This window comes from Rhyacophila brunnea, unplaced genomic scaffold, assembly GCF_057557595.1.
Source record: "Rhyacophila brunnea isolate RB1 unplaced genomic scaffold, BYU_Rbru_1.0 scaffold_12, whole genome shotgun sequence".
NCBI classification, from domain to species: domain Eukaryota; kingdom Metazoa; phylum Arthropoda; class Insecta; order Trichoptera; family Rhyacophilidae; genus Rhyacophila; species Rhyacophila brunnea.
Window position 1 is genome coordinate 9,537,390 of NW_028232774.1, and position 23,523 is coordinate 9,560,912.

At 32.3% G+C, this 23,523-nt stretch overlaps 1 protein-coding gene across 3 annotated transcripts; it reads right to left on the bottom strand.

The window, feature by feature from the left end:
- Nucleotides 1-316: 316 nt before the first annotated feature.
- Nucleotides 317-13,829, bottom strand: LOC147077749 (uncharacterized). Of its 3 annotated transcripts, XM_085960657.1 has the most exons (6): nt 13,690-13,820; nt 11,491-11,561; nt 9,298-9,493; nt 6,098-6,271; nt 1,826-2,044; nt 317-1,354 (listed from the first exon to the last, which is right to left on the bottom strand). In XM_085960657.1, the coding sequence occupies exons 1-6, from the start codon at nt 13,759-13,761 to the stop codon at nt 1,196-1,198; spliced, it is 891 nt and encodes a 296-aa protein (XP_085816783.1). In that variant the 5' UTR covers nt 13,762-13,820; the 3' UTR covers nt 317-1,195. The 3 variants fall into 3 exon arrangements, with proteins under 3 accessions (XP_085816783.1, XP_085816784.1, XP_085816785.1); XM_085960658.1 differs by lacking the exon at nt 11,491-11,561 and having other exon boundaries at nt 9,298-9,381; nt 13,690-13,829; XM_085960659.1 differs by lacking the exons at nt 9,298-9,493; nt 11,491-11,561 and having other exon boundaries at nt 13,690-13,794.
- Nucleotides 13,830-23,523: the final 9,694 nt, after the last annotated feature.

A 23,523-nucleotide genomic window follows, 5' to 3' on the forward strand; every position in this document is an offset into this window, starting at 1 on the left:
AATTTTTTGTTTGTTTGTTTTTTATTTACTTCATATCAAGTGCAAGTTTGAGCATATTGAGCATAATAATTCAACAGAAAATTTAAAAACGTAGGTATATAAAAAGTTCTTTTTATCTTGTAATTATTATTTCTCGATCTGACCTGATGCTGGGAACCAGAATATACACCTAATGGTTTTAAGTAAATTATTTGGGAGACATTTTTAAAAAATAAATTTAAAGAATATTTTAACATCTTGTCACTGCTATGCTCCAGGGATAGGTAAATTATACACTTGTTTTATCATTATATTTTTTTTATTGAAGAAAGTGAATAAATAACAATTAATATCTCATCAATCAAAAAAATACATGAAAGTAATATTATATTCTATGAGCGGAATGCAGAATCCAATATTTCGATCTTAAGGATAAGTTGCCGAAAAGGATGACTTAACTATAAACTATACTGACTATAGAGCTAAGGAATCCTTAACCATAGACTACTTTTGTTATGAACACGCCCCCTTCTGTATTACCATTTACCGCTGACAGCTTCTGTCAAAATAAATTCGCGTGTCTATAAAACAGTCCATACACTCAAATTCATTTAACAATGTATCTCAATATGGATATTGATAGTGTTAATTCATTTGGCATGTACATGCAGAATATTACTGTACTTTTTATACGCCAGTCCGCAGCAATACAAGATGCCAGACAGAATGACACCTGCCGCTAGTGTTACCATGTTCAATAATATATCTCGCGGTGCCTGTAAAATCACGTATAATGACTGATAACGGAAACATAAGAGTATTATAATTAAATATTAATTATGTATTTATAGTTATAGCATTTATAAAGTGCTGTTGTAATATTTTTGTCATCGTTTAACAATTACAAAATAATTTACCTAAAATATGGGAAAGAGAAATTTTAAATATGGTATTATTTTCAATAGAAAAAACGAACAAAGCTTTTAAGATGAGGTGAACCATAGACAACATGTTCTTAACTAAGGACGATGTTTCTGCATAGTGTTTTGTACTAGGGAAATTTTAGTTATGATAAATGTTTCTGCATTCCGCTCTTATGACTCCAGAATCTTTTTTGAATTAAATTTTCAAAAGATCTAGGGTAATAAATAATATTCTTTAAATTGAAATTAAAACAGTGTATAAATGTAGTTAACACTTCAATGTTCATAGGTGCTCATTGATCACATGCACCCGGGGATGAGAACAGGTTGGCTAACGCTGCCATTCTATCTGTGTTCTCCTGGATTGCTATCTCCCTCACTTCTTGGATCCTCTCGAGACGAGCACGGCAACAGCATTTTGGTATTTTGGAGTTGTTTTGAAGCTTTATCAACTGGAAGACAAGAGTATAATTTTTTATGATTTCAAAGAAATAAACGTTGAGTATACCATTAAAAAGTCATTCCCTCTATCTGTCTGCCAAAGATGTATACAGTACTTCAATTTTGTATTCAGAAAGATTATCTAGTAATAAAGTTTAAATATGATTTTAATCAAATTAAATTCTGTTGCAGAACTAAGCCACATTTATAAATATTGACAATTTGCTAGTTTTATTATATTTGCTTATTTATTCAATCTTCGTAGATTTTTCTGGCAAAATGTTTTCATCGAAATATCGAATAAATTAAAGCAAGAATTTCCCATTATTGGTTACTTCTATATTTTATTTACCTTTTATTTTAGTCATTGATTATTTAAATAAAACATAAATTTTATTACTTATTCCATTTTTATTAAATATAACTAGACTGGTTTCGTCCGCCTCATAGGGACATTTTCAAAAATATTCAATTCAACTTACCTCTATTGCTCCTGTAAATGGGGCCAGTCCGACATTTTCATTAAACGGAGAAAGGGCGTTTATTGCCGTTAGTGCCATGTAGTTATCAACATAGCTGGATGATTTGTACAATTGTAAAATAAGGTCTCTGTATTCGCAAGGCAAATTTCTACCTTTGAGGTCCAACATCTCGCTTATCTTGTAAACGAATCCATTTTTGTAGCAGGATGCCTTTTCTAGCTGAAAAAATAAATTTGATGAGGTAAATTTTAGTTTATAAATCATAATGTAGTTTGGTATAATATCCCGTTATTAAAAAAAATACCTATCGATTGGAGTATAATATACTCTCATAATGGTCAAGGAGCATGTGTTTGATATATTTTATAGGGTAACTGGACAAAACAGAACATGACAAAACAGAACAGTGACAAAATAGAACATGACAAAACAGAACAGCCAGGGGAAAAATGAAACATTAATTTTTGTGGAATCTATTTAGGTTAGGTTAGGTTAGGTCATTATTTCGTTGTACTCGTACCTAGTCACCCAATCATTTTAAACATATTATATTATTGATTAATATGAGATATTCTAAGCTTGCCGGCAGGCAGCAACACCGAGTTTAGTCCCGTTTATTTGAGGCTTTCTAGCGATTAGGAATGCAGAAATTATGTATAATATTTGATTTATTATGGCGTATTGAAAATCTGTGCTATTAAAAATCTATCAACATAATAGAGATAGGACAATTTCAATATTAAATTTATATTTTTCCTGCAAGGTCATAGTTATATTTATCGTTGTTCTGTTTTGTCACTGTTCTGTTTTGTCATGTTCTGTTTTATCATTTTCTGTTTTGTCATATTCTGTTTTGTCATGGAACCATTTTATAGATATGTATTATGCTGCGTATATATGGTGAGAACTCCTCCTGGCTAGATGCTGCGTGGTAGTAGATTAGATATTTGGTTAGATTAGAGGAAGGGGCCACAAATACATTAAACCTAGGATCATGTAAGAGTATTATATAATAAAACAAAGAGTATAACATAATAATAAATAGTTGAAGAAGAAGAAATAAAAAAATGACCAGTGTCTCTAGTGTCTCTGATAGTATTAATGATAACATCACTTTACTTCAAGAATATCCGATTATTTTAACGCCATTTTAGCGAAAGCTTTTTTCTTTTTGATTTCGTTGAGATAACATTCAATGTACGCAACATTTCAAACATTTTTGATATATTACAATATCAGGTCATACATAATTTTGAAAACACCCCTAATAAAATATATAGAAATAGAAAAAATCTTTTTTGAAAAAAAATACGACACCCAGCAGCAATAGCGCCCCTCCCTGCGTCTCTCGAGATTCGCGCCCACGCACATCAACCACAATGCTATAGGCATTCTATCTAATTGCGATAAATTTAAACTAATGGCTCTTACAACACTCCCTGAAACGTTTTCCAAATTTAGTTACTATTGGCAGTCGACTTTTGTATTTTAAATCAAAGTAAGTATTAATTACTTTAATTACTAACCGACGTTGCGGGTTACTCAAAAAACTATGAAGAAGAATGTTTAGTAATATAACGTGACCATAGAATAGCATTATGTTATGTAAAGCAGTGGCGAGGGGTGGAGGTAAGCTGTTAAGATTCGACATAAATGATGCACACTAAACTTTATCAGTGATACTTATTTGTTTTCATTGAACTAAGAATACAATTTGCAGATGGTGTTGGTTAGTTTAAAAAAAAAAAAACCTGCCTAATACCGTAACAGTTTAGGTATGCTCTGGGTGATTCGACAAAAATAGTGTTTGTACAGTCATACTTATTTGTTTTTGTTGAATTAGGAATACATATTACATATTATTATGATGTTTCTTTTTTTAAATTTATTAAGCCCTACCTATTCCAAACCAACATTGCTAAAAAATATTGTTCTATCTATAAAATATCTAAAATTATATATAATTTGATAAAACATAAGTTTAGATTTTTTATAGTGCATATATAAACGAATATTTTTGACTATTATCAACTATGGCTTGAATTAGGCATGGTTTAATTGAATTTTAAAAACTAGCAAACACTATCTACACATTATATAGTCTTAGTTCAATAAAAACAAATTCGTTTGGCTGACCAAGTGTAGTGTGCACTATTTATGTCGGATCTTAACAGCCTACCTCCACCCTTCACCACTGTTGTAAAGAGAAATATAATGACCATACTTAATATTGACGAGTAGCTTCACAACCACAAGACATAATTGATATCCTATAGTTTTGTTATTGTATGATCTAACTCTTAATTATAGTGTTAAGTAGAGGTGGGAAAACTGTTCGATTTTCAAGACTAAGTATACTTACTACCAGTATAAAAATACTTAGTATCAAAACTTGTTCCCAAATACTTACTAGTATTTGGAATATTATATAGACCGTCTGGCGTGCCAAGCTATGTCAGTGCTTTTTAGAGGCCATTTTTACAGAAATTGTTTATATAATTATTATCCATTTACCCACGCATATTATTTAAATTCAGTTTATAAGTTCCAATTATTATGACGAAACCAGATAGACGCGTAAATATTTATCAGTAGCATACTCAACTTGAACTAAAACTAACTCTATATTAATTATTACTATTAAACGAACTTGTCACCATTTCTGTCCTTCACTATTTATACCAACTTTACAACTGAGTAGAAAGAGAGAGCAATTACGCCAATGACAGTTGAGTATTATTACCACGGCTCAACATACGTGTATTATGCTATCTCGCTCGCGCGCATTTAATGTCAATAATATTGAAAGTCCACCAACAGTACTAACCAGCGAGTAACCAGCCAGTCGCAGCGATGATCTCATCTCATGCGTTGCAAGTTTCTTAGAACAAGTTTATTGGGCCACACGTACTGAGTAGTAGTGGCATGCCGAGACTTTAGTACACAAACTGGTGACAGTATTTCGGCTCTATTTACCGAGAGCTTACCGTGGAGAAATGTCAGATTTTTCAAGTCTATACCTGAAACCATCCAAACGCCACCTTTTGAGCATAGAAAACCATAGCAAAACCGCTATGATTAGCATAGACAAAAAGTACGGTCACAGAGGACAATGAACAATTAACTTTGCTTTAATTTTTTTTTTGTTAGCTACATACGATTTATTTTTTATATATTTTATTATATTATTTATTTAAACTTTAAACACTATTTTTTTTATCTCTTATATTAAGCTAGAAATTTGATTTTGATCGGTCGTCAAGTTTTAGCACCAAACATTTTTCTTCATATTTTTTAAATGCATACCTTTGAGTAATTTAATTGCATGATTTTTCATGTATTTTTATTGTTTTTGCATTTAAATTACGCGAAAAATTAGCATTTTTCTATTTTCACTAAGCACCCCGTCAAAACATCCCGAACCAAAACAACCGCATCCATTTGGAAGGTCCAGTCAAAAGAGTCTCGCAAATTAGCCAACACGGTGTAATGCTCACAAAACATTTCGGTTTTCGCGTAATTTATATGGAAAAACAATAAAAAACAGATGAAAAATCATGTATTAACATCATGTATTTAAAAAACATCAATTATCAAATCAGTGTGAGCCGTTTTATCGAGGCTATATTGACTGGGCCAATTGTTTGTGGATGCGGAATGTTTTCGTGGGGCTAATAAACTGGTGCCAGCTTTATTTATTATATATTTAAATGAATACGGGTACGGAATACTGACTATGGATATATCTTATAAAAACAATCACTATGTAATCAAAGAGTAAATAAAAGCCATCCAAGCCATTTTCACTCGTATTTCTTATTTTATTGATTAAATTTGAGTCTGAATTATCTGAAAAAATAACAATATCATTTAGTTAACACGGCAAATTTTATATAAATATGGTTATCTATAATGTTATTTTGAACAATGTTCCTTATTTTTGCATGTTTAGAGCGTTTTATACGAAGGATTAAGCACGAGTGTCAAAGGTTACATTATATTTATTTTAATATTATGAAATGCATTGGCAAACTCTATTACGCTATACTGATTTTTGAAAACGGCGAATTTTATAAATTTTAAATGTTTGAATTTTTTTCATTGTAAATGATTTTTATATTTGTATTTATTGTCTATGCTCAAAAAGTGGTGTTTAGATGGTTTCAGGTATAGACTCGAAAAATCTGACGTTTCTCCCGGGTGATCCCTCGTAAAATAGAGCCAGTATGGCTAGCTCACCTCTAGTGTTAATTTTATAATTTCAGTGTTTACCGTGAATGTTGAAGATTCGGCAGATGTGCATTTGTGTTTGCACCCTGAAGCTATTTCGCTTGTAGCTGCAATACTGTCAATTGTTCGAATAGTCGAGTCTAGCATCCCCGGCATGGACGTCAATAGTTTACTGGAACAGCCATTTTCATAGCAGCTCACAGTTGCATTAATCATCTGTAATCATATTAGCAGGGACACATATCATCTATTTCAGAATAAAGTAATTAAAAACATCACAATTAAAATGTCGCATTTAGTGTAAAAAAATAGCCGTGTTACTCTTTTGACTGTAACACAAAAGACTGGATAAACCCACTTCAGAAAAGCGGTGTACCTATATTTATTTTAGTGTGGAAGTTAGCCATTGGTTTATTTTGGTCAAACACGCAGAAGTTTTGCTACTTGATACAAAGAGTCACGTAAAATAGGTAGAACATATTCCCAATTCGCGAGACACCTCTTAAGCCGCATTTAGATCAAGCAAGAAAGAAATTCTCCCACTTTTTGTTGAGCGAGTATAAGAATTTCGCTGGAGTGGGGGAAAAACAAACATTCGCTCACTTGGTCTAAAGGAGGCATTAGAGAATATTTGTACCGTAGATCCTGTCAAAAATCCTATACCGTACATCTATATAATTAAGGACATCGACTGACATCGACTCATCTTATGGAGCAAATTGAGATAAACATGTAAGTACATTAAAAATAAATTAAGTGATGACCCTTATCAATGTAGACATTAAATTATTCAATATTACGCTCTTTAGACCTTTTTTAATCCACAATGCTATTTAAATCACCCGAAATATACACGCATATATAATATGTGTGTGTGTGTGTAAGTATATAAAAAAACTTAAATATGATAGACAAGAACTAAGCCACTGTTGTGAACAAGAAGAGAAACAGACATCAAGATATTGACGTATTAGAATAATTATACTCTCTTGCTCTATCACAACCGTCTGAGAATGAAAATAGGCTGTCCAAATCTTCAACTTTAGTTATGATCGACCGTTCCGAAAATGGGTTTATATATAACGTAAATGACTCTGTTAAAGTATATTATATTATATGAATACCCATTTTAAAAATCGTTATCAATTGAATACACAGAGACTCGATAGAAAATGCCATTTAAATTCGATTATTCCAAAAAGTAAATCGATGATACCCATTTTTTTTAGTTCTGTCTAGAATGATGACCATAATGAATATGAGTCGTATAGAATCATATGTAGAACTGTGCACTATTCATCGTTTCGAGAAAATGACGAAAAACGCTTTGTTGGATTTTTGAGTTTTATAAAAGCATAAAATATTTTTCTACTTTTAGAAATTAGAAATACACAACAGAATTTACGTATGTCAGAATTCTGATTGTTGTAAATAATGAAATATACATGTTTTAAAAGTGAAGAGTGCTACATTTGATACTCACATAGTATACAGTTCTGTCTTTGTTACCAAGGTTGTGTAACGTTCTGTATTTGATCCCAAACAATTGTGGATGACGTCACTAAGAAGTAGTTCAAATTTACCAGTGCAGTACATCATTTAAATAAAAATAATGTATTTTTTTATTTACTGATTTCAATTTTAATAGGTACCTACATAAAATTTATAATACTTTAATTTTAAATTGATTAAATATTGTGGGTATTAAAAAAATAACATGAAACCATAAACATACAGAGAGACAGAGATATTATTGTATGTTATATTTTATAATAAAGAAAATAGGACATATTTTCCAATGTATTAGGTATTAAGAATAATAACGGAATAAAATCTATACTATAAGTTCATTTAGAATGTCATCTTGTATTTCACCTAAGTTCACGTCCCCCGAATCTCGTAAATTATTCCGGGAGTTATTTTCATCAAATGTTTTTTTTTATCGAATTGGAGAGTACCTATGTAAAGTTTACCATTGTGGCCCATAATGCTTAGTTAATAATTTATTCAAAAACTTCTTTCACTTGGCAAACTTTTTGCAACTGTAAATGGACGAATTGTATCAATGTTATTATTTTTCTTGTATAATATTATTTAGTTTCCCGTAGTTTGATCGATATAAATTCTCTACCTGGACTAAAACATTCCCCTAACGTTTTGAACGCTTCATATTTCTTTTGGACTCAGTAAACTTAATATGTCATCGATAAGAAAAGAGGAATGAAATAAGCAGTTCATAGAAAATAAATAAAAGATTTAAGAACACAAACAAAAAGTGAACAAAAACAATCCAAATAATTATAGAAACTATTCTTGTTGGTGGAGAGGGGGGACATTGTTTTAATCTAGTTTTAAAAATATAAATAAAATTTCATAAAAACAATTGTACTAAAATCCACTTTATTTAATGAATCAGGAGCGGTTTATCCTTATAGGAAAATTTTCAACTGAGGTTTCATTCGTCCGAGGATGAAAAAGAATTAGCACTATATTTTTGAAATAGTTTAAACTTGAATAAATAAAATAAAATTAAAATATTTAATAAGTAATATTTTCAAAACATTTGATGTAGGTACGCCTATGGATTTTACACGCACTGACCTGCCAACTTTGTCGATTTTCGCCTGTCATTTTTCAGGATTTCTGCTTCTCTTGCGACCTTTGTTTATTATTACTGGTGTTGGTTGGTACTCCATGAGGGGACTAGCCATCAGTATTTATATGTTTTGGTAAAAAAAACCATAAAAAACTCAACTTTAAACACGGCATGTCAATAGTCACAACTGAACGATATGCATGAGCGGGCATATTGTGACGTCACTTAGGGCAACTCTGTGATTGGTCGAAACCGAACAGTTCTACTTGTGTTTCCAAAGACGTGAACAGTTCTAGCTTTGATACCAAGCCCTATTTTCTTTCACGATTTTATACCACACAGACATGATTTTAATTCGAATATTATATTGCTAGTCATACATTATGATCCGAAGAATAATGTGGCATACTTAGTTCAATTTCGACATATATGCGACAGTTCTACTTTTGATACTATACGACTCATATGTTATTAAAGACTTCTACGTGTACATAACATGTCGATAAAAGTTTACAAACTCGACATGGTTTACTGATGTCTAGATTGGGTATAAAATGTCTCAACCGAGTTTTTAGTATTCAGTACGAACGGACATGTTGTATACGTGATAATTTTATTTGTCTATGAGGAAGGATGTAAAAATTACCTGAGCAATACCACACCCATCGGGTTTCTGGTTTATGTACGGTTGGATAGCGCCTAGCCATATAATGCTAAAGTGGGCTTGAAGCTGTAAATTTGTTTCATTCCGATTAGCATACTTTTTGGATAGAGTCAGAAACTTTTTCCCAAGAGTTGTCAATCCTGGTAATGGAGAATCTATTAATGTTAAAACAGTAGCTCTGAAAAAATAGATATTGTTTTACATACCGACCAATTAAATTATTTTTAATAAGCCTGAAAAGTATAATTTATAAGATTATTTCAAAAATAAAGTTACGGTAAGCATTCGACCTTTATTTCAAAGAAAAGTCATTTTTCGCTTCCCATTCGCTGCGTCCAACGCAATTGGTGCGTTGCTCATCAGGTGGCCATTATACAATTATAATAAGCATGTTATTTAAATGTGGTAATTAAATATTAATTTAAAGATCCGTAGCGAATGGGTTAATCAAAGAGTTTTCTAGGATTTTTTTTAAGTTATGTAAAAAAAAAATAAGTTAGTATCAGAATAACGTACGCCTAAAATTGTATAATACACTAAACGTCTTTAAATTATCATTACTATTTAGAGCCTGTCCACATGGCGCGATTCCCATCGCGATTTACGCTCGAGAACCAGAAATGTCTTCCGTCCAGATACGGCGTAGTTTGCGCGTTTGAAACAATAAGTGACGTAATTCATTTTTGAACCAGCATAAAAAAACAAATGCGAGTGTAGAAAAAAGCACAACAACTCGATGGTATTAGTCAGTTTCTATACCTATTCTCCGCACATTACAACCTAGGTGACGTAATTTATTTGGGAGTAGCAATAAAAAGTCTCGCGTTCGAGCGCCAAGCGGTCGTATTTCATTTTGTAATGGCTTTAAACGCCGCGATTGTCCAGAGTCTGGCGTTTGCAGGCGATCGTTGCGCGAGAGTCAAAACGCGCGAGCGCTTGTGGACAGCTGAATTGGGTCACATGTACCTGGAGAACGCACGATTTGTCACTCACGCGTAAAAACGCGCCATGTGGACAGGCTCTTACTATGAGCCAGTGGCAAAGGGAGGAGGTAGGCTATTAAGATCCGACATCAATAGTGGACACTAAACTTTGACAGTCATACGTATTTGTTTTCATTGAAATACGACTACAATTTATAGATGGTGTTGGTTAGTTTTTAAAATTCAATTAAACCCTGCGAAAACCAAGCCATAATAGATAATAGTAAAAAAAATACTCGTCTATCTATAAAATATCTAAAATTATGTAATTAAATCATACATAAATTTGAATATTTTAGAGATGGAATAATATTTTTAACCTAATAGGTTGAGCAAGTGGCTGACATCTATTTCTCGTAAAAACAAAAATTTGTTAACACAAACCTTCACTCTGTTGAGGCCCATATTATGATCCTATTAGGATTCGACATTCTCAGAAAAAAATATGTATTATCTATTATAGTTTGGGCTAGTCAGGGCTTAATGAAATTTAAAAATGGACCAACAAAATGTGCAATATGTATTCTTAATCCAACGAAATTAAATAAGTATGAATTAAAAAGTGTGCATAATCTTGTCATATCGCCCAAAGTATACCAAAACTATTATGGTTTCCTTGAGGCAGGGTTTAATTGATTTTTAAAAACTAACCAACACCATAGTACCAAGAGCACAATAAAAACGAATACGTATGACTAACAAATTTTAATGTGCACTATTTATGGCGGATCTTAACAGCATACCTCCACCCTTAGCTACTGCTATGAGCTGAAATACCCGATATTACTCAGGTGTGATATATTGTTATTAATATTTCACAGGTGCATGTTTTTTTTTTCTTTGTGTATTTAAAAAATATTCAATTGTCTCGAAAAAAAAATCGATCACGCCGACTGTTTTTTGCATTCCTGTCTGGAAACCAATCATATTGGTGAAGGGCATCATTCACAAAAAAATAATTGCTTCCTATCTATTCAGTGGAAGCCAGCGGCAAATATATTTGAAAATAGCCGATAAACTGGATTATTTATTAGCTTAGGTTATCATTTTTGAATTCACGGATTTTGCCTAAATCGGCTATGAAAATTGCCTCTGTTCCCACCTGGCTTCCAATAAACAGTAGGAATGATACAATTGATAATTTTATAATACGTAAATAATTATTTAAATGGTAAAATGTATCTTTTCTTACTTTTCTGCATCCAGTGCGTCCTGTAAACTTGATATGGATACTGCAGTACTTGGACAGATGCAGCATGATTTCTTATTTAAACAAATATATAGAGATACTTGTGGTGGGTTGTGTGTATTTTAACAGCAGCAAGATAGGTGCTGGTAAAATATAGCACTTATTGCAACAATAAAAACCAACTTCGTGTAATTGTTACAATAAGTGCTAATATTTTGATACAAACCTACCCTAAGTTTGATAATATTTATCACTTTATCACTTTAGCGGTCGATAAGTATAGAATAGACCCATTTGGAGTGCATAATATTCAATTAATCCAGATACTTGATGAAAAAAATTACTTGACCCAAAATACGGGCACGATATTCATGTAAATTTTAATAATATTTTTTTTTATATATAAATTCTAAATATTTTTTTTAGTAAATGTGCGTTCGTGGAATTGTTATGTATTATTTCATGATCCTTTTATTAGTATATTAATAATTTTTCTCATATTATATTCTAACAAGATTTTTAATTATTTGTAATTTTATTGTATATATGTTTTGTGATTTGTCCGATTATATCCAACTCCAAGCGACCACGTCGGCTGAGCGTTTACTGCGTTTACTTAATAATGTCTTGGTACGAATCGCGGGCTGGCAAATGCACATATTGTTGTTTTTCAATGTGTTTTTGAACTGAGAGTATTGTTGAGCGAGTGACTAAAATCCATTTCTCGTAAAAAAATCATTTAATACATCCTGCGCTCTGTAGAACCTCATAATATGATCTTTTTAGATTCTAACATGGTTAAAAGCAACAAAAAAATACTCGATTCACTGTCGAAAATAATGGTCGTAATAATTATGCATTACTTAAAACAGTCTCGAAAAGATTCGATGAACGACGTCAAAATTAATATAACCATCGGATTCAACAATAGTATAATACTCGTATCTTCAAAAATAAAAATAACATTTAGTAACAAATAAAATTATTGATCGATGTTTTTCCATTTTTATAAATATTTTGGAAAAAAGGGAAGGAAAAAAGTTTTCGAATATGTCAGTGAATCATTCTTTTTTATTTCTGAATAATACGGTAACTGGTGACATTCCGTGCACCGTAAAACTAGCTATTCAAATGCGACACCACAGAACAGATTGAATTAATAGAATTCCAATAGGCTATACCCCAATACACCACACAATATAGACGTGCAATAGTATATATTACAACCTTCAAATACACCAATATTGAATGAGCGTCACACTCGAGATCGGTTGCCTGTTACTTCACACCCGTTAGGTATTTCAGTTCCTATTATTTCTGAATTCCGTGATAGACAATATTCGTACAACGTATCTTGTCACTCGAGATTAAGGAATCCAATCTCGAGGCAAAATTCTGTCCCGATATTGGAATTTTTTTCCATTTTTAATATAAAATTGTTCAAAAATAAATCAAGTATAATTTATACTATTTAAGACATTTATTGTTAATATTGTATACGTTCAATCTGGGAAATACATAATAATATTGTAATATAAATAATAATGTGAATTTAATATGATATTGCTGTTTCTGATAGTAATGACTTATTGAATGGGCTAGCGAGATTTTAAATACTAAAGAAAATCATGGTGTACTTATGGCCTATCCACTTCTTAAATCTTATTAGTCAGCCAAATATGAAACTGCCGTAAAACGTATGAGATCATGGTGGAATTACTTTTTTAATAGTGCAAAGCATTGTTTTTTTCCAATCTTTCTCATTTTTATTAATTTATGTGAAAAAATAAAATGAATCGGCAACTTCAACATGGGTATAAATCAAACTTCATACAAATTCAGTTAATTTCTAATGAAGTTATTTGTTATTAAAAGTATTTTTCTGTTATATTTTTCTTTTCTATTTGATTTTCCATAAAAATTTATATAAAAATCAATCCCGAAAGTTTCGTGATTATGTTTATCAATCCCGTGATTCATAGGTATCGACAATAGCTTGGGATCCCGGGATCCCGCAATTAGAATCCCTACTCGAGACAGAGAAGAAGTGTCGCGAATACGCTTAGTGAATAGCTTTAAATCACTTGTGGATATTATATTAGATAATATATGTAATAATTTGCGGTATTGGTTGAATAAGTTATAATGTATACGAAAGTTGTTAGATATAAAAATTGCACAATATTTTATTTAAATTCTTACCTCTGAAGAAGACGAATCTGCTGCAGAAGCACGGAATAGCAGGAAAAGAATAACAGATATCTGCGAAATCATATTGCACACAAATAAATTAATTACTACAATAAAATAAATTTAATGATTATATTTTTTTTAACAACGTCTCATTACTTATATAGCAAAATATATATTTATTTATTCTAATGCGCATGATAAATAATCACTTGAGAAAATGTGTTTTAATGACAACTGTTATGTCGTTTATTGTTTATATAAATTTAAGTGCATGTGAAAAATGTGGAATATTAAAGTTTATTTATTATTTATTTATTTCGATATATTAGTCAATTTTAATTATGATTTTCATAGACTAAAATTTAGTCATTCCGTAGAATATTTTGAATGATCACTATATCTATAAATTCAATTATGGAGACTGCCAACTCTAATTTATTAGTCTTTCTTCTTTTTGCCCATATCCTCCCCTTAACTGGAGCATATGGACACCACGCGGCGCCTCCAAGAATCCCTGTCGCTCGCCAGTCTTCTTGCTTCGTTCCAGGTCAAACCAGCATCCCGTAGCTTCGCCGTATACACTCTGTAGAATGTATTTGGCGGCCTTCCAGGGCGCCGGAATCCGGTCGGCTTGAAGAACAGGCAAGCCAGGTTAAAGTTCTCTTCTGGCATCCGCGGCACGTGGCAGAGCCAGGTCCAACGTCGCCTTTTTACTTTCAGCGTGATGAGAGGCTGCTTGGTACGTTCTCTTATCTCCTCGTTGCTCCTAAAGTCATACCCACCGCACACCCAGTATTCGTCGTAAACATCACTGTTTTCGAAGCTCAGTATACGGTTGCTCTGAGCCTTCGTAAAGTGCCATGATTCGCTACCGTAAAGCAGCACCGTCAGAATGCAAGCATCGAATAGGCGGCATTTGGTTTTGACCAAGTACAATCTTGAGTCTCAGACATTTCGCATCGAGTTGAATGTTGCTCCAGCCATTCCCATTCGGATAGCGAGCTCTTTCTGCAAAATGCCATCTCCCGTGATGTGTACCCCCAGGTACTTGAAGCTGTCGACGCTCTCGATGTTTTATCCATCGCTAATCATAGGAAAATCTGGATCACGACAGGTGCTATTGCACAAGACGTTGGTTTTCTTCGCGTTAATTTTCAAACCAACGCAAGAGGAGCTGTTATGCAACCTGTCGATTGTCTCTTGAATGCCCTCGATTGAGTTGTCGACAGGACAGCATCATCGGTGTATTCCAGGTCGCATAGCTTCACCGTGGGAGTAACAGGTATGCCTCGATCGGGTGGTATTGACTTCCGTAGTATGAAGTCATTTTATTAGTAGTTTGAATAATTATTATTAATTTTTCATGGTACGAGTAATTTCAATTATTTTTTTACAGTTTCTACATGTGCGTTTTTCTAAATATCAAATGGCGAATGGAGGTAACTGCTTTGACTCCAGATCACAGATATAGGAATACAGCATGCAAACCACACCCTATGAAAATGTCCTAAAATGTCTAAACTGGGAATAGCTGCTCAAGTCGTTTCAACCAGCTGTTGGGCCCAGACCGTCCTATCTGGTTGCCACAACGGTCAATTCTGTTGCATTTAGAAAATTGTCAGCGTCATACTGCCAACGTGAAGATCTCTTTACTAAGAATGTTCGGCAGTTTTGTACTAGCTTTTGTTACTTTCAACAACTCTACGTGCTCTTCTTTTCCGTGGGGACTCTTAACTTAATGTAAATTCAGTCAATGCGTATTTGAGTGCACGATGACCTCAGTCTTGGGTAACTGCTCGTGAGACATTCCCAGTCATAAAAAAATGATGTTCCACATCCAAACGTAGGGTCCAGTAATACGCCCGATTAAAATCGGGTGTGGCTTGGATACCCTACTTACCCGCTCTCTTCAAGGAGTACCGGGAAGGAGAGGTATCAATGGCTAACAAAGGCTTGTACGGCTTGTATGTGAACGACAATTGTGTTAAGTCCATTAAAAACATATTCAGGTGCGTTAATTAAGTGTGTAAGATATTTTTCTTGAAAACCACTGGCTAGACTACCTACATATAAAATAATATATTACATATGTTTATATAGGTTTATAATTATTTGTGATTTAGTACCTAACGATAAATTGTTGATTCAAATAAATTTATCCCATTAATAATAACAGCTCGCACAGACTTCACTTAATGTGATATAAAGGTCGAAAATAAAATATGGTTCGAGATATCTTTTGGAGCTATGTCTGAATAATCTGTTGAATTTATATAAATTATGACAATGGTGTATATTGTATAAATTATATTATCATTATGATACCCTGCATTTTTTCCAGACATACCTAAATTAACAATTCATTATCACATAAAATATATGAATAAAAATACATGTTTTGGTATGATAAATTTTTACGCACCCGTCAATTACATGCGTGGTCGCAGCCATGAACTATTTTGGGTGAAAGCTGTTTCCTCATGTCAGGCTCACCAGGCACCAATAGCAAGGGCTGTGCGGTTGCTCAATGCACTCCCTAGAGATGTAGATATTTTTGGCGATCCATTATATATTCTGTTTTTTAAATTCTATTTTATTGTTTAATTTGTACTTTTTGAATCATTGTTCTTTTTTTTAATTTTATTTCTTTTGTATAAAACTATATTTGCTTTCTTTTTTTCCTCCACTTTGTTTTTTCTGATTTTCCGAACTGATTACTTGTAATTTTTATTCTAAATGTCATGTTGTGAACGTCCTGAATTAATAATTTGTCATGTACTCAACGTGTCTTTTTCAAATAAATAAATATATAAATAAATAAATGATGAGGAGTGTAAAGACAAAGTCGTAGTTGTTTGGATGTTTCTAGAGGAGAGTTTATTTCTTATCGATACAATAATAAAGAAATACAATATACAAATACAAAGATGACTGAGTATGCTATAATCGCGAGTACAGAAGCACTGATAAGACTGACTATATTATTGAACTGACTGCAGATGTACCGAGATGTTAATGCAACCGAAAAACTGGATTCGAGTGAATGACGGTTGACTGTGTCGAGTGACCGGACTTGAGATGAGTAGTAAGCCGAGTGATGGACTTGAGGTAAGTAACGAGTTATGAATCGTCCTTGATATTATTTATACAAATGCAGTCCATATATTCCAAAAGACATTGTCACAATTAACAAATCATAATATACTCTATTGATATAGGTTATGATTGCGGAAATACTGACAATCGCTTCCGCTGCATTTTTTTTTTTTACAATAAAACATACAAAAGTGTGTCACCCTTATAATGCTGAGTGGCATAATCCGAAAAAGTATTATTATAAAAGCAGCAATTTTAAATTAGCCATGCTTTGTGTACGAGATATTTGTGATTATAGGCACTTTATCAAAGTATTCTTTGGTAACACGTATACTATAATAAATATTCAATTGTAATAATAAATAGATTATAGCAGGATCCTCTTCTCAACCTTTTTTCGCTGCGACGACGTGCTCTAAATCAATGTCACAGTGCCATCATCATTATCTCAAAAAGCAGATAAATACACCAATGTTTTTTTTATATATTTTTATTTAGAACTCATCTATGGTTAAAGTTTCAAATGAAAAAATATTTGTTAAGAACGTTGTAAGGAGCTCTTATAATAATATTAATACCACGCAGATTATAATGTATAAAGCAATAAAAGACAACAACCATAAACATCAGCATAGTCAACATACACTCGTCGACCATTCTTAAAACTGATTTTCTTTAAATTTATGGATGGTAATAATATGCCGAATCATGGGAAACAGCCACACCGCCACAGTTGTATTATTCGTGTCCGTTTCTTTCCTTTTGCTGCCCTTTACAATGAACCACCCCTAAGCAACACATGGCTTGCCTATTCCTGTATTCCCAGGGGACGTCCACTGACTATAACAAATTATTACGACAAGACATGATTGCATTCATCACATGTCCTAAGTTTCCTCTAAATTTATATACCTAATGCCATTCTTATTAACATCAAATTAAGATCTTGTGAAACTATATATTTCATCGATTAAACAATTTATTAACACATGTTTTATCATTATTATTTTGTTTATTAAAGAAGTCGATAATTAACAATTAATATCATAAATCAATTGTCAAAAATAAAGTTATTAAATTAGTTTAAAATATACAATAAATAAATAAGTTTTAAAGTACTTAATATAAATTATAAATTTATGTAAATAAAAATTGAGTGTGTTTTCAATTAAAATTTGAAACTGATCTAAACTACTAAATAATATCCGTTTAATTTAAATTTAAATAGTATAAATATCAATATTTAAATATTGGTAAACGCTGCCATTATAATATATTAATTAATCTTGAATTATGATTGCTTTCACTTCCTGGATTCTTTTGAGACGAGCAGGGCAACAGCATTTTGGTACTTTGGAGTTGGTTTGAAGCTTTATCAACTGGAAGTAAACAATATGATTTTAGAATAAATTTATCTGCAATTTAAAAGTACCTACTTACACACAAAAATAGAAGGTTTTAAAAATACAAGACAACTATTTTTCACAACAAACACTAATATGAATTAAACAAAATATGATTCATTCGAAAAATACAAATTCTATTCCTGTATAAATATCTTTTTATCATGTATTTATTTATACAATCTTCGTGGGTTTTTCTGGTGAAAGTTTTCATCGTAATATCGAATAAATTAAACCAAAAATCAACTACATTATTATACGATTTGACGCCTTTTAATTGTTTTATTACTGAATAGTTATCTAATGATCTATTACCTAGAGTTTTGACGATTTATACGCTCATCGAATCTATTATTAGTAATTAGGTGGGGATTTTTTTACAAACACTTCAATTGCTCATAATTTTTTTGTAATATTTTTTATTGTGATCCTTGACGTGATAGGTAGATGATAAAGCTTTTACCTACTTGATTGTATAGATGTATTATATAAGTTAGAATTAACTGTATTCGTTGTCAGTGTGTATTTATCATTGGTAAGTGCGCATGTGCCTGACGATGCTGAAAGGCAAAACCCGAGTCAACAAAATCGACTCAAATGGAATGGTACAAAACTAAAATCCATTAAAATTTAAATTCAAATTCCATCAAGTACCCTCGGTCGATAGTATTATTATTATAATAGTAAGGCTTAGATGATACGTGTGAATCGATGTGTTATTGTAATTATGATCGATTGACCAAAGCAGAGCCGGTTTGATTTTATTTGAAATTGCCACGTTTTTACCAAGACGCACGTGCCGAAAACAAGTCTTCGATTTCCGACATCGTTTGAGATAGGTACCTGAAAAAGGTCAGTTCCAGCTGTTGACCATCACCCTTGCGAACACGAACAAGCATTCCATTAAAAATATAACTTTTTTGTCACGTTTTTATAACTCATTTATTAAAAACACAATATCATGTCAGTGTTTGTACTGGCTAACTTAATCCCATTTTTATTGAGATTTTTTTCGAGTCTCTGAATAGTGAATGATTAATCTCGTATCGAATTCGAAACTCTCATCGTATTTGAAACAATATTAATAAGTACCATCGATTGACATTTCAGTGCTTAATTAGACATTGATCATGGAACGGCTGCACCCTGTCCTGAGAACACTTTGATTAACTCGTCCAGTTTAAATTTGTTCTCAAAATTTACTAGATCAATAAGTTCTTGGATTCTCTTGAGACGAGCAGTACAGCAGCATTTTGGTACTTTAGCATTGACTTGGAGCATCGTCAACTGAAAGTAAAAAAACAAATATGGTTTAAGAAGTTTACTCTGAATTGGAAAGAAATTACGGTATTTACTTTATATTATTTAACCGTTTAGTTCATGTTTAATTATAAATATATATATATGTATCGTGGGTGTACCCACGATGGCCACGTGGCTTAAGCGCCGGACTATAGTGTCGAGGGTCCCATATTCGAATCCTGGGTCTGGCAAGTACACATATTGTTTTCAATGTGTGTGTGAGTCAGGGTATGGACCTAATAGGTTGAGCAAGTAGCTGACATCCATTTCTCGTAAAAAAACAAATCTGTTAATACAAACCTCTACTCTGTGGAGGCCCATATGATCATATTAGGATCGGACATGGTCAAAATATATATATATATATATATATATATATATATATAGGGAGAGAGATAGATATTATAAAATATGGTACGTACCTACTACTTATATAGTTTTTGCCCCCCCCCCTCTTTATTAAAAAATAAAACAATAATATGCATTGACCAGAGACGTGCAAAACCAGCGTCATCTTTAAATTAATAAAGCCTGAGCGTATCTTTTTGCACAAGCAACGAGTGGTTCACTGTTCAGCTGTCAAAATCAGATCCCAGATTGCTTGACATATTGATTCGCCCTTTCTCGTTTCAAATTGAATTATAAAAAAAATCAAATCAAATGAATTAACTACCTATCAGTATTATTTATAAATAATATACATTCCTATTAATTATTCATCAGCTGTCAAAGCCAGACTAGTCCTTCACACAAAAACCGGTGGTAATATCGATTTCCAAAAAATATGTAGCATTTATCTATGCATTACATTTGTAGAAAGTGTATTAATGCTTGTGTATTATTTATCATTTAACTCATTTACCTACATCAAACTATTCCCTACCACTAAATTCAATGAACTCCAATGTCTCCAAGATAAAACAAACATCTGAAAGACATCTGAAACTAAGAATACTCCAACAAGTGAACACGAAAGACGCGTCAGTATGAGCGCTACATAGAACAATGACAGGCAATGACAGTTCATCCATAGACAACGGGAGGAGCAGAAAAGGTAGGAGCAGTCGTGCATGTTTCGGCTTTCTACTTGAGTCGGCAATGGCAAAACCCATTTTAGCGATGATTCTGTTCCACATTTTGGCGATTGTGTAATCTTTTGTAAGGCTTTTCTTCAAGATCTTCGATATGATAATATTTTATTCACTCTCATTGTGTAAGGCATTAGAACATTTTTATTTGTTGACATCAATATAAAATAATTCATAATATTGTAAAATTGAACTTATTTTCGTTACGAGTAAATTTACTTATGGACCGGAGTGCTGTGCGGTGGCGAAGCGTTGAGGTAGGCTATTGAGATCTGATATAAATAGTTCACACTAAACTTTGTTAGTCATACTTATTTGTTTTTATTATAATAAGATAACAACTTTATTTGCAGATGTTATTGATTATTTTTTTTTTAATTCAATTAAACTCTGCCTAAATCAAACCATGATGGATATTAGATAACAAATATTCTTCTATCAATAAAATTTCTAAAATTATTACATTAAAACAAACATAACTTTAGATATTTCATAGATACAAGAATATTTTTTTATGTACCTAATATCTAGTATGGTTTGCTTTAAGCAGCGTTTAATTAAGTTTAAAGAACTAACCTCTTTGGGTTGTATAGTAGATACTGATATAAAATCCATGTTTAAATAAAACACGATTCTTGTCGGTTTACACTTGACAGGACGAGCAGCAAACAAATTTTGACAATAGCAAATATACTGGATTATTTGTTAGGTTAGGTTTTCATTCTTCTTACAGTCATTTCTTTCCGATAAGAAAGCTCACGGCGAACTGTCCCACGGTGAAATGTTTTACGTACAATTTACAGGTAACCAGAATAGAAATACCCTTTATCAATAATATGACACCACTATATGCACTTTTTTAAATAAAATTGAGTTACCTCGCTTGTTGCTTTAGATGAACCCAGAGCGATACTAGCTATGTCATTCATTGGAGTTAGGGCATAAGTTGCCATTATGGCCATGTAGTTATCTACAAAACTGTTAGATTTGTACATTTGTAGTACAACATCTCTGTAATTCTGAGGCAAATGGCCACCTCTTAGATTCCAAAACTCTTCAAACTTGTAGACGTAGCCATTTTTGTAACAAATCGCTTTTGGTAGCTGTAAAATCAATTTGAGAAAAAGATTTATAGATTATAAAGTCAAAAGATAATCAGATATGCTTTGTATTTCGAAATAAAATAATTTATAGTGTAGCGACAGAACAAATTAATAAATGGAATTGTTAAAGCCATCGCCATAGATCAAGGCTCCGAAGCAGGCTAGTTTATGGCTTGACGCCCATAAAACCCCAGTAAAAAACGGCGTTGACTGTCCGCAAATATTGAAAGCACGTTACATTATGTGACTAAATGCATATTTATCATGAATGATACAGACGTACAAACTGCCCGTATGGTCAAAGTTATATGCAAATGACCACATCTATTGTAGATATGACCATTTTTGTAACAACTCATTTTTTTAGATGTAAAATCAATGTGTGATAAACTTTTATGTAAGTATGTATTTGAATATTGGCAAAGTATTACGACAATGTAGAAATCACTCGCCGGAAATACCAAAATACGTTTAAATTGAGAAGTAACATCACATTTTTTAAGATACGAAGTCTCAGCTTAGGCTTATTTATCTATACTTTTAAGTATGCAAGATTAATTAACTATTTATAATGGGTAGGTACACAATATTACATGGCAGCTTCGATCATGTGTAGGTAACATTCTCTCAGAAACGTTTGGATACACCAAAACGCTTTGATGTTTGACTGAGCTATAAACATTACTATTAGGCAGTAGTAATTTTTCTGTCTTACAGATTGCCAAATTTCTCAGAGCTCACTCTTTGGAATAATTATCCATTTATTTTCTTGGAAAGAAAGATTCTTTTGATTTCATGCAGAGTGGATAGATTTGGTCAAATTGGGCATTAAGAATTTAATTACTTTAATGATAATTTTACGCTTGACTTAAAAACAAACTTTACTTTCAGTTTGAAAAAAAATTCTGCCCTGTGTTCCATTTTATTTGCAGTACCGAATCTTTGGTACTGCTAAAAAAACATATTCTTATCATATCTGTGTATGAAATAAATTAATGAATATAAATTATTGAAAAGAAAATATGTTATATATATGGAGCAGATGCCATGTGATTCTAATCAGCGATGATGAAAAGGTCAAATATTTCTTGGCTCTCGTAAAATGTGTAATACCTCTAGATCAATGGTTCTTAACCTGGGTTCGGTGAGTCAGTCTCAGGGGTTCAAGACCCCTACAAGATAGTCATATCCAGCATGGCTGAGTCAGCCTGCCGTTCACATTTAGTGTTGAGACAACAGATGTCAATGATGAATACCTTGATGAAATCATTGAAATTCAGCAGAGCCAGGTTCAACAGCAACTCTTCAGAACAACAACGCTCTCAACGTTTTGGTGTCAACAAATGGTAACGTACCCTGTTATTGCTAAGAAAGCTCTGGAGTTTTTCATACCGTTTGTGTTTGTATATATATACATATATATATCATATTTGCGAAGGATGCTGGACATAAAAACGAAGAAAATGAACAGACTTTGTTGCAAAAATGACATGAAAGTGGCACTTGCCAAGGTGAAGCCGCGCATTTCAGAACTGGTCTCTGAAAGGCAACTGATTTGCAGTAAATATTCATTATTATGTTTTTGTGTGAAAATCATGTATTAATGGTTTGTTCTTTGAACACAGTGATGTTGATGCACGGCTAATTTTTTGCACCAGTAAAATATATACCTATGTTTTGAATTTGAAAAAAAACCATATTTTACTTTTCCAATTAAGAAGGGTTCGGTGAATGCGCATATGAAACTGGCGGGGTTCATTACTTCCAACAAGGCTAAGAACCAATGCTCTGGATAGTATTTTTATTTTCCTTTCACCCACAGATGTACATACATATTATATCTTTCCTTAC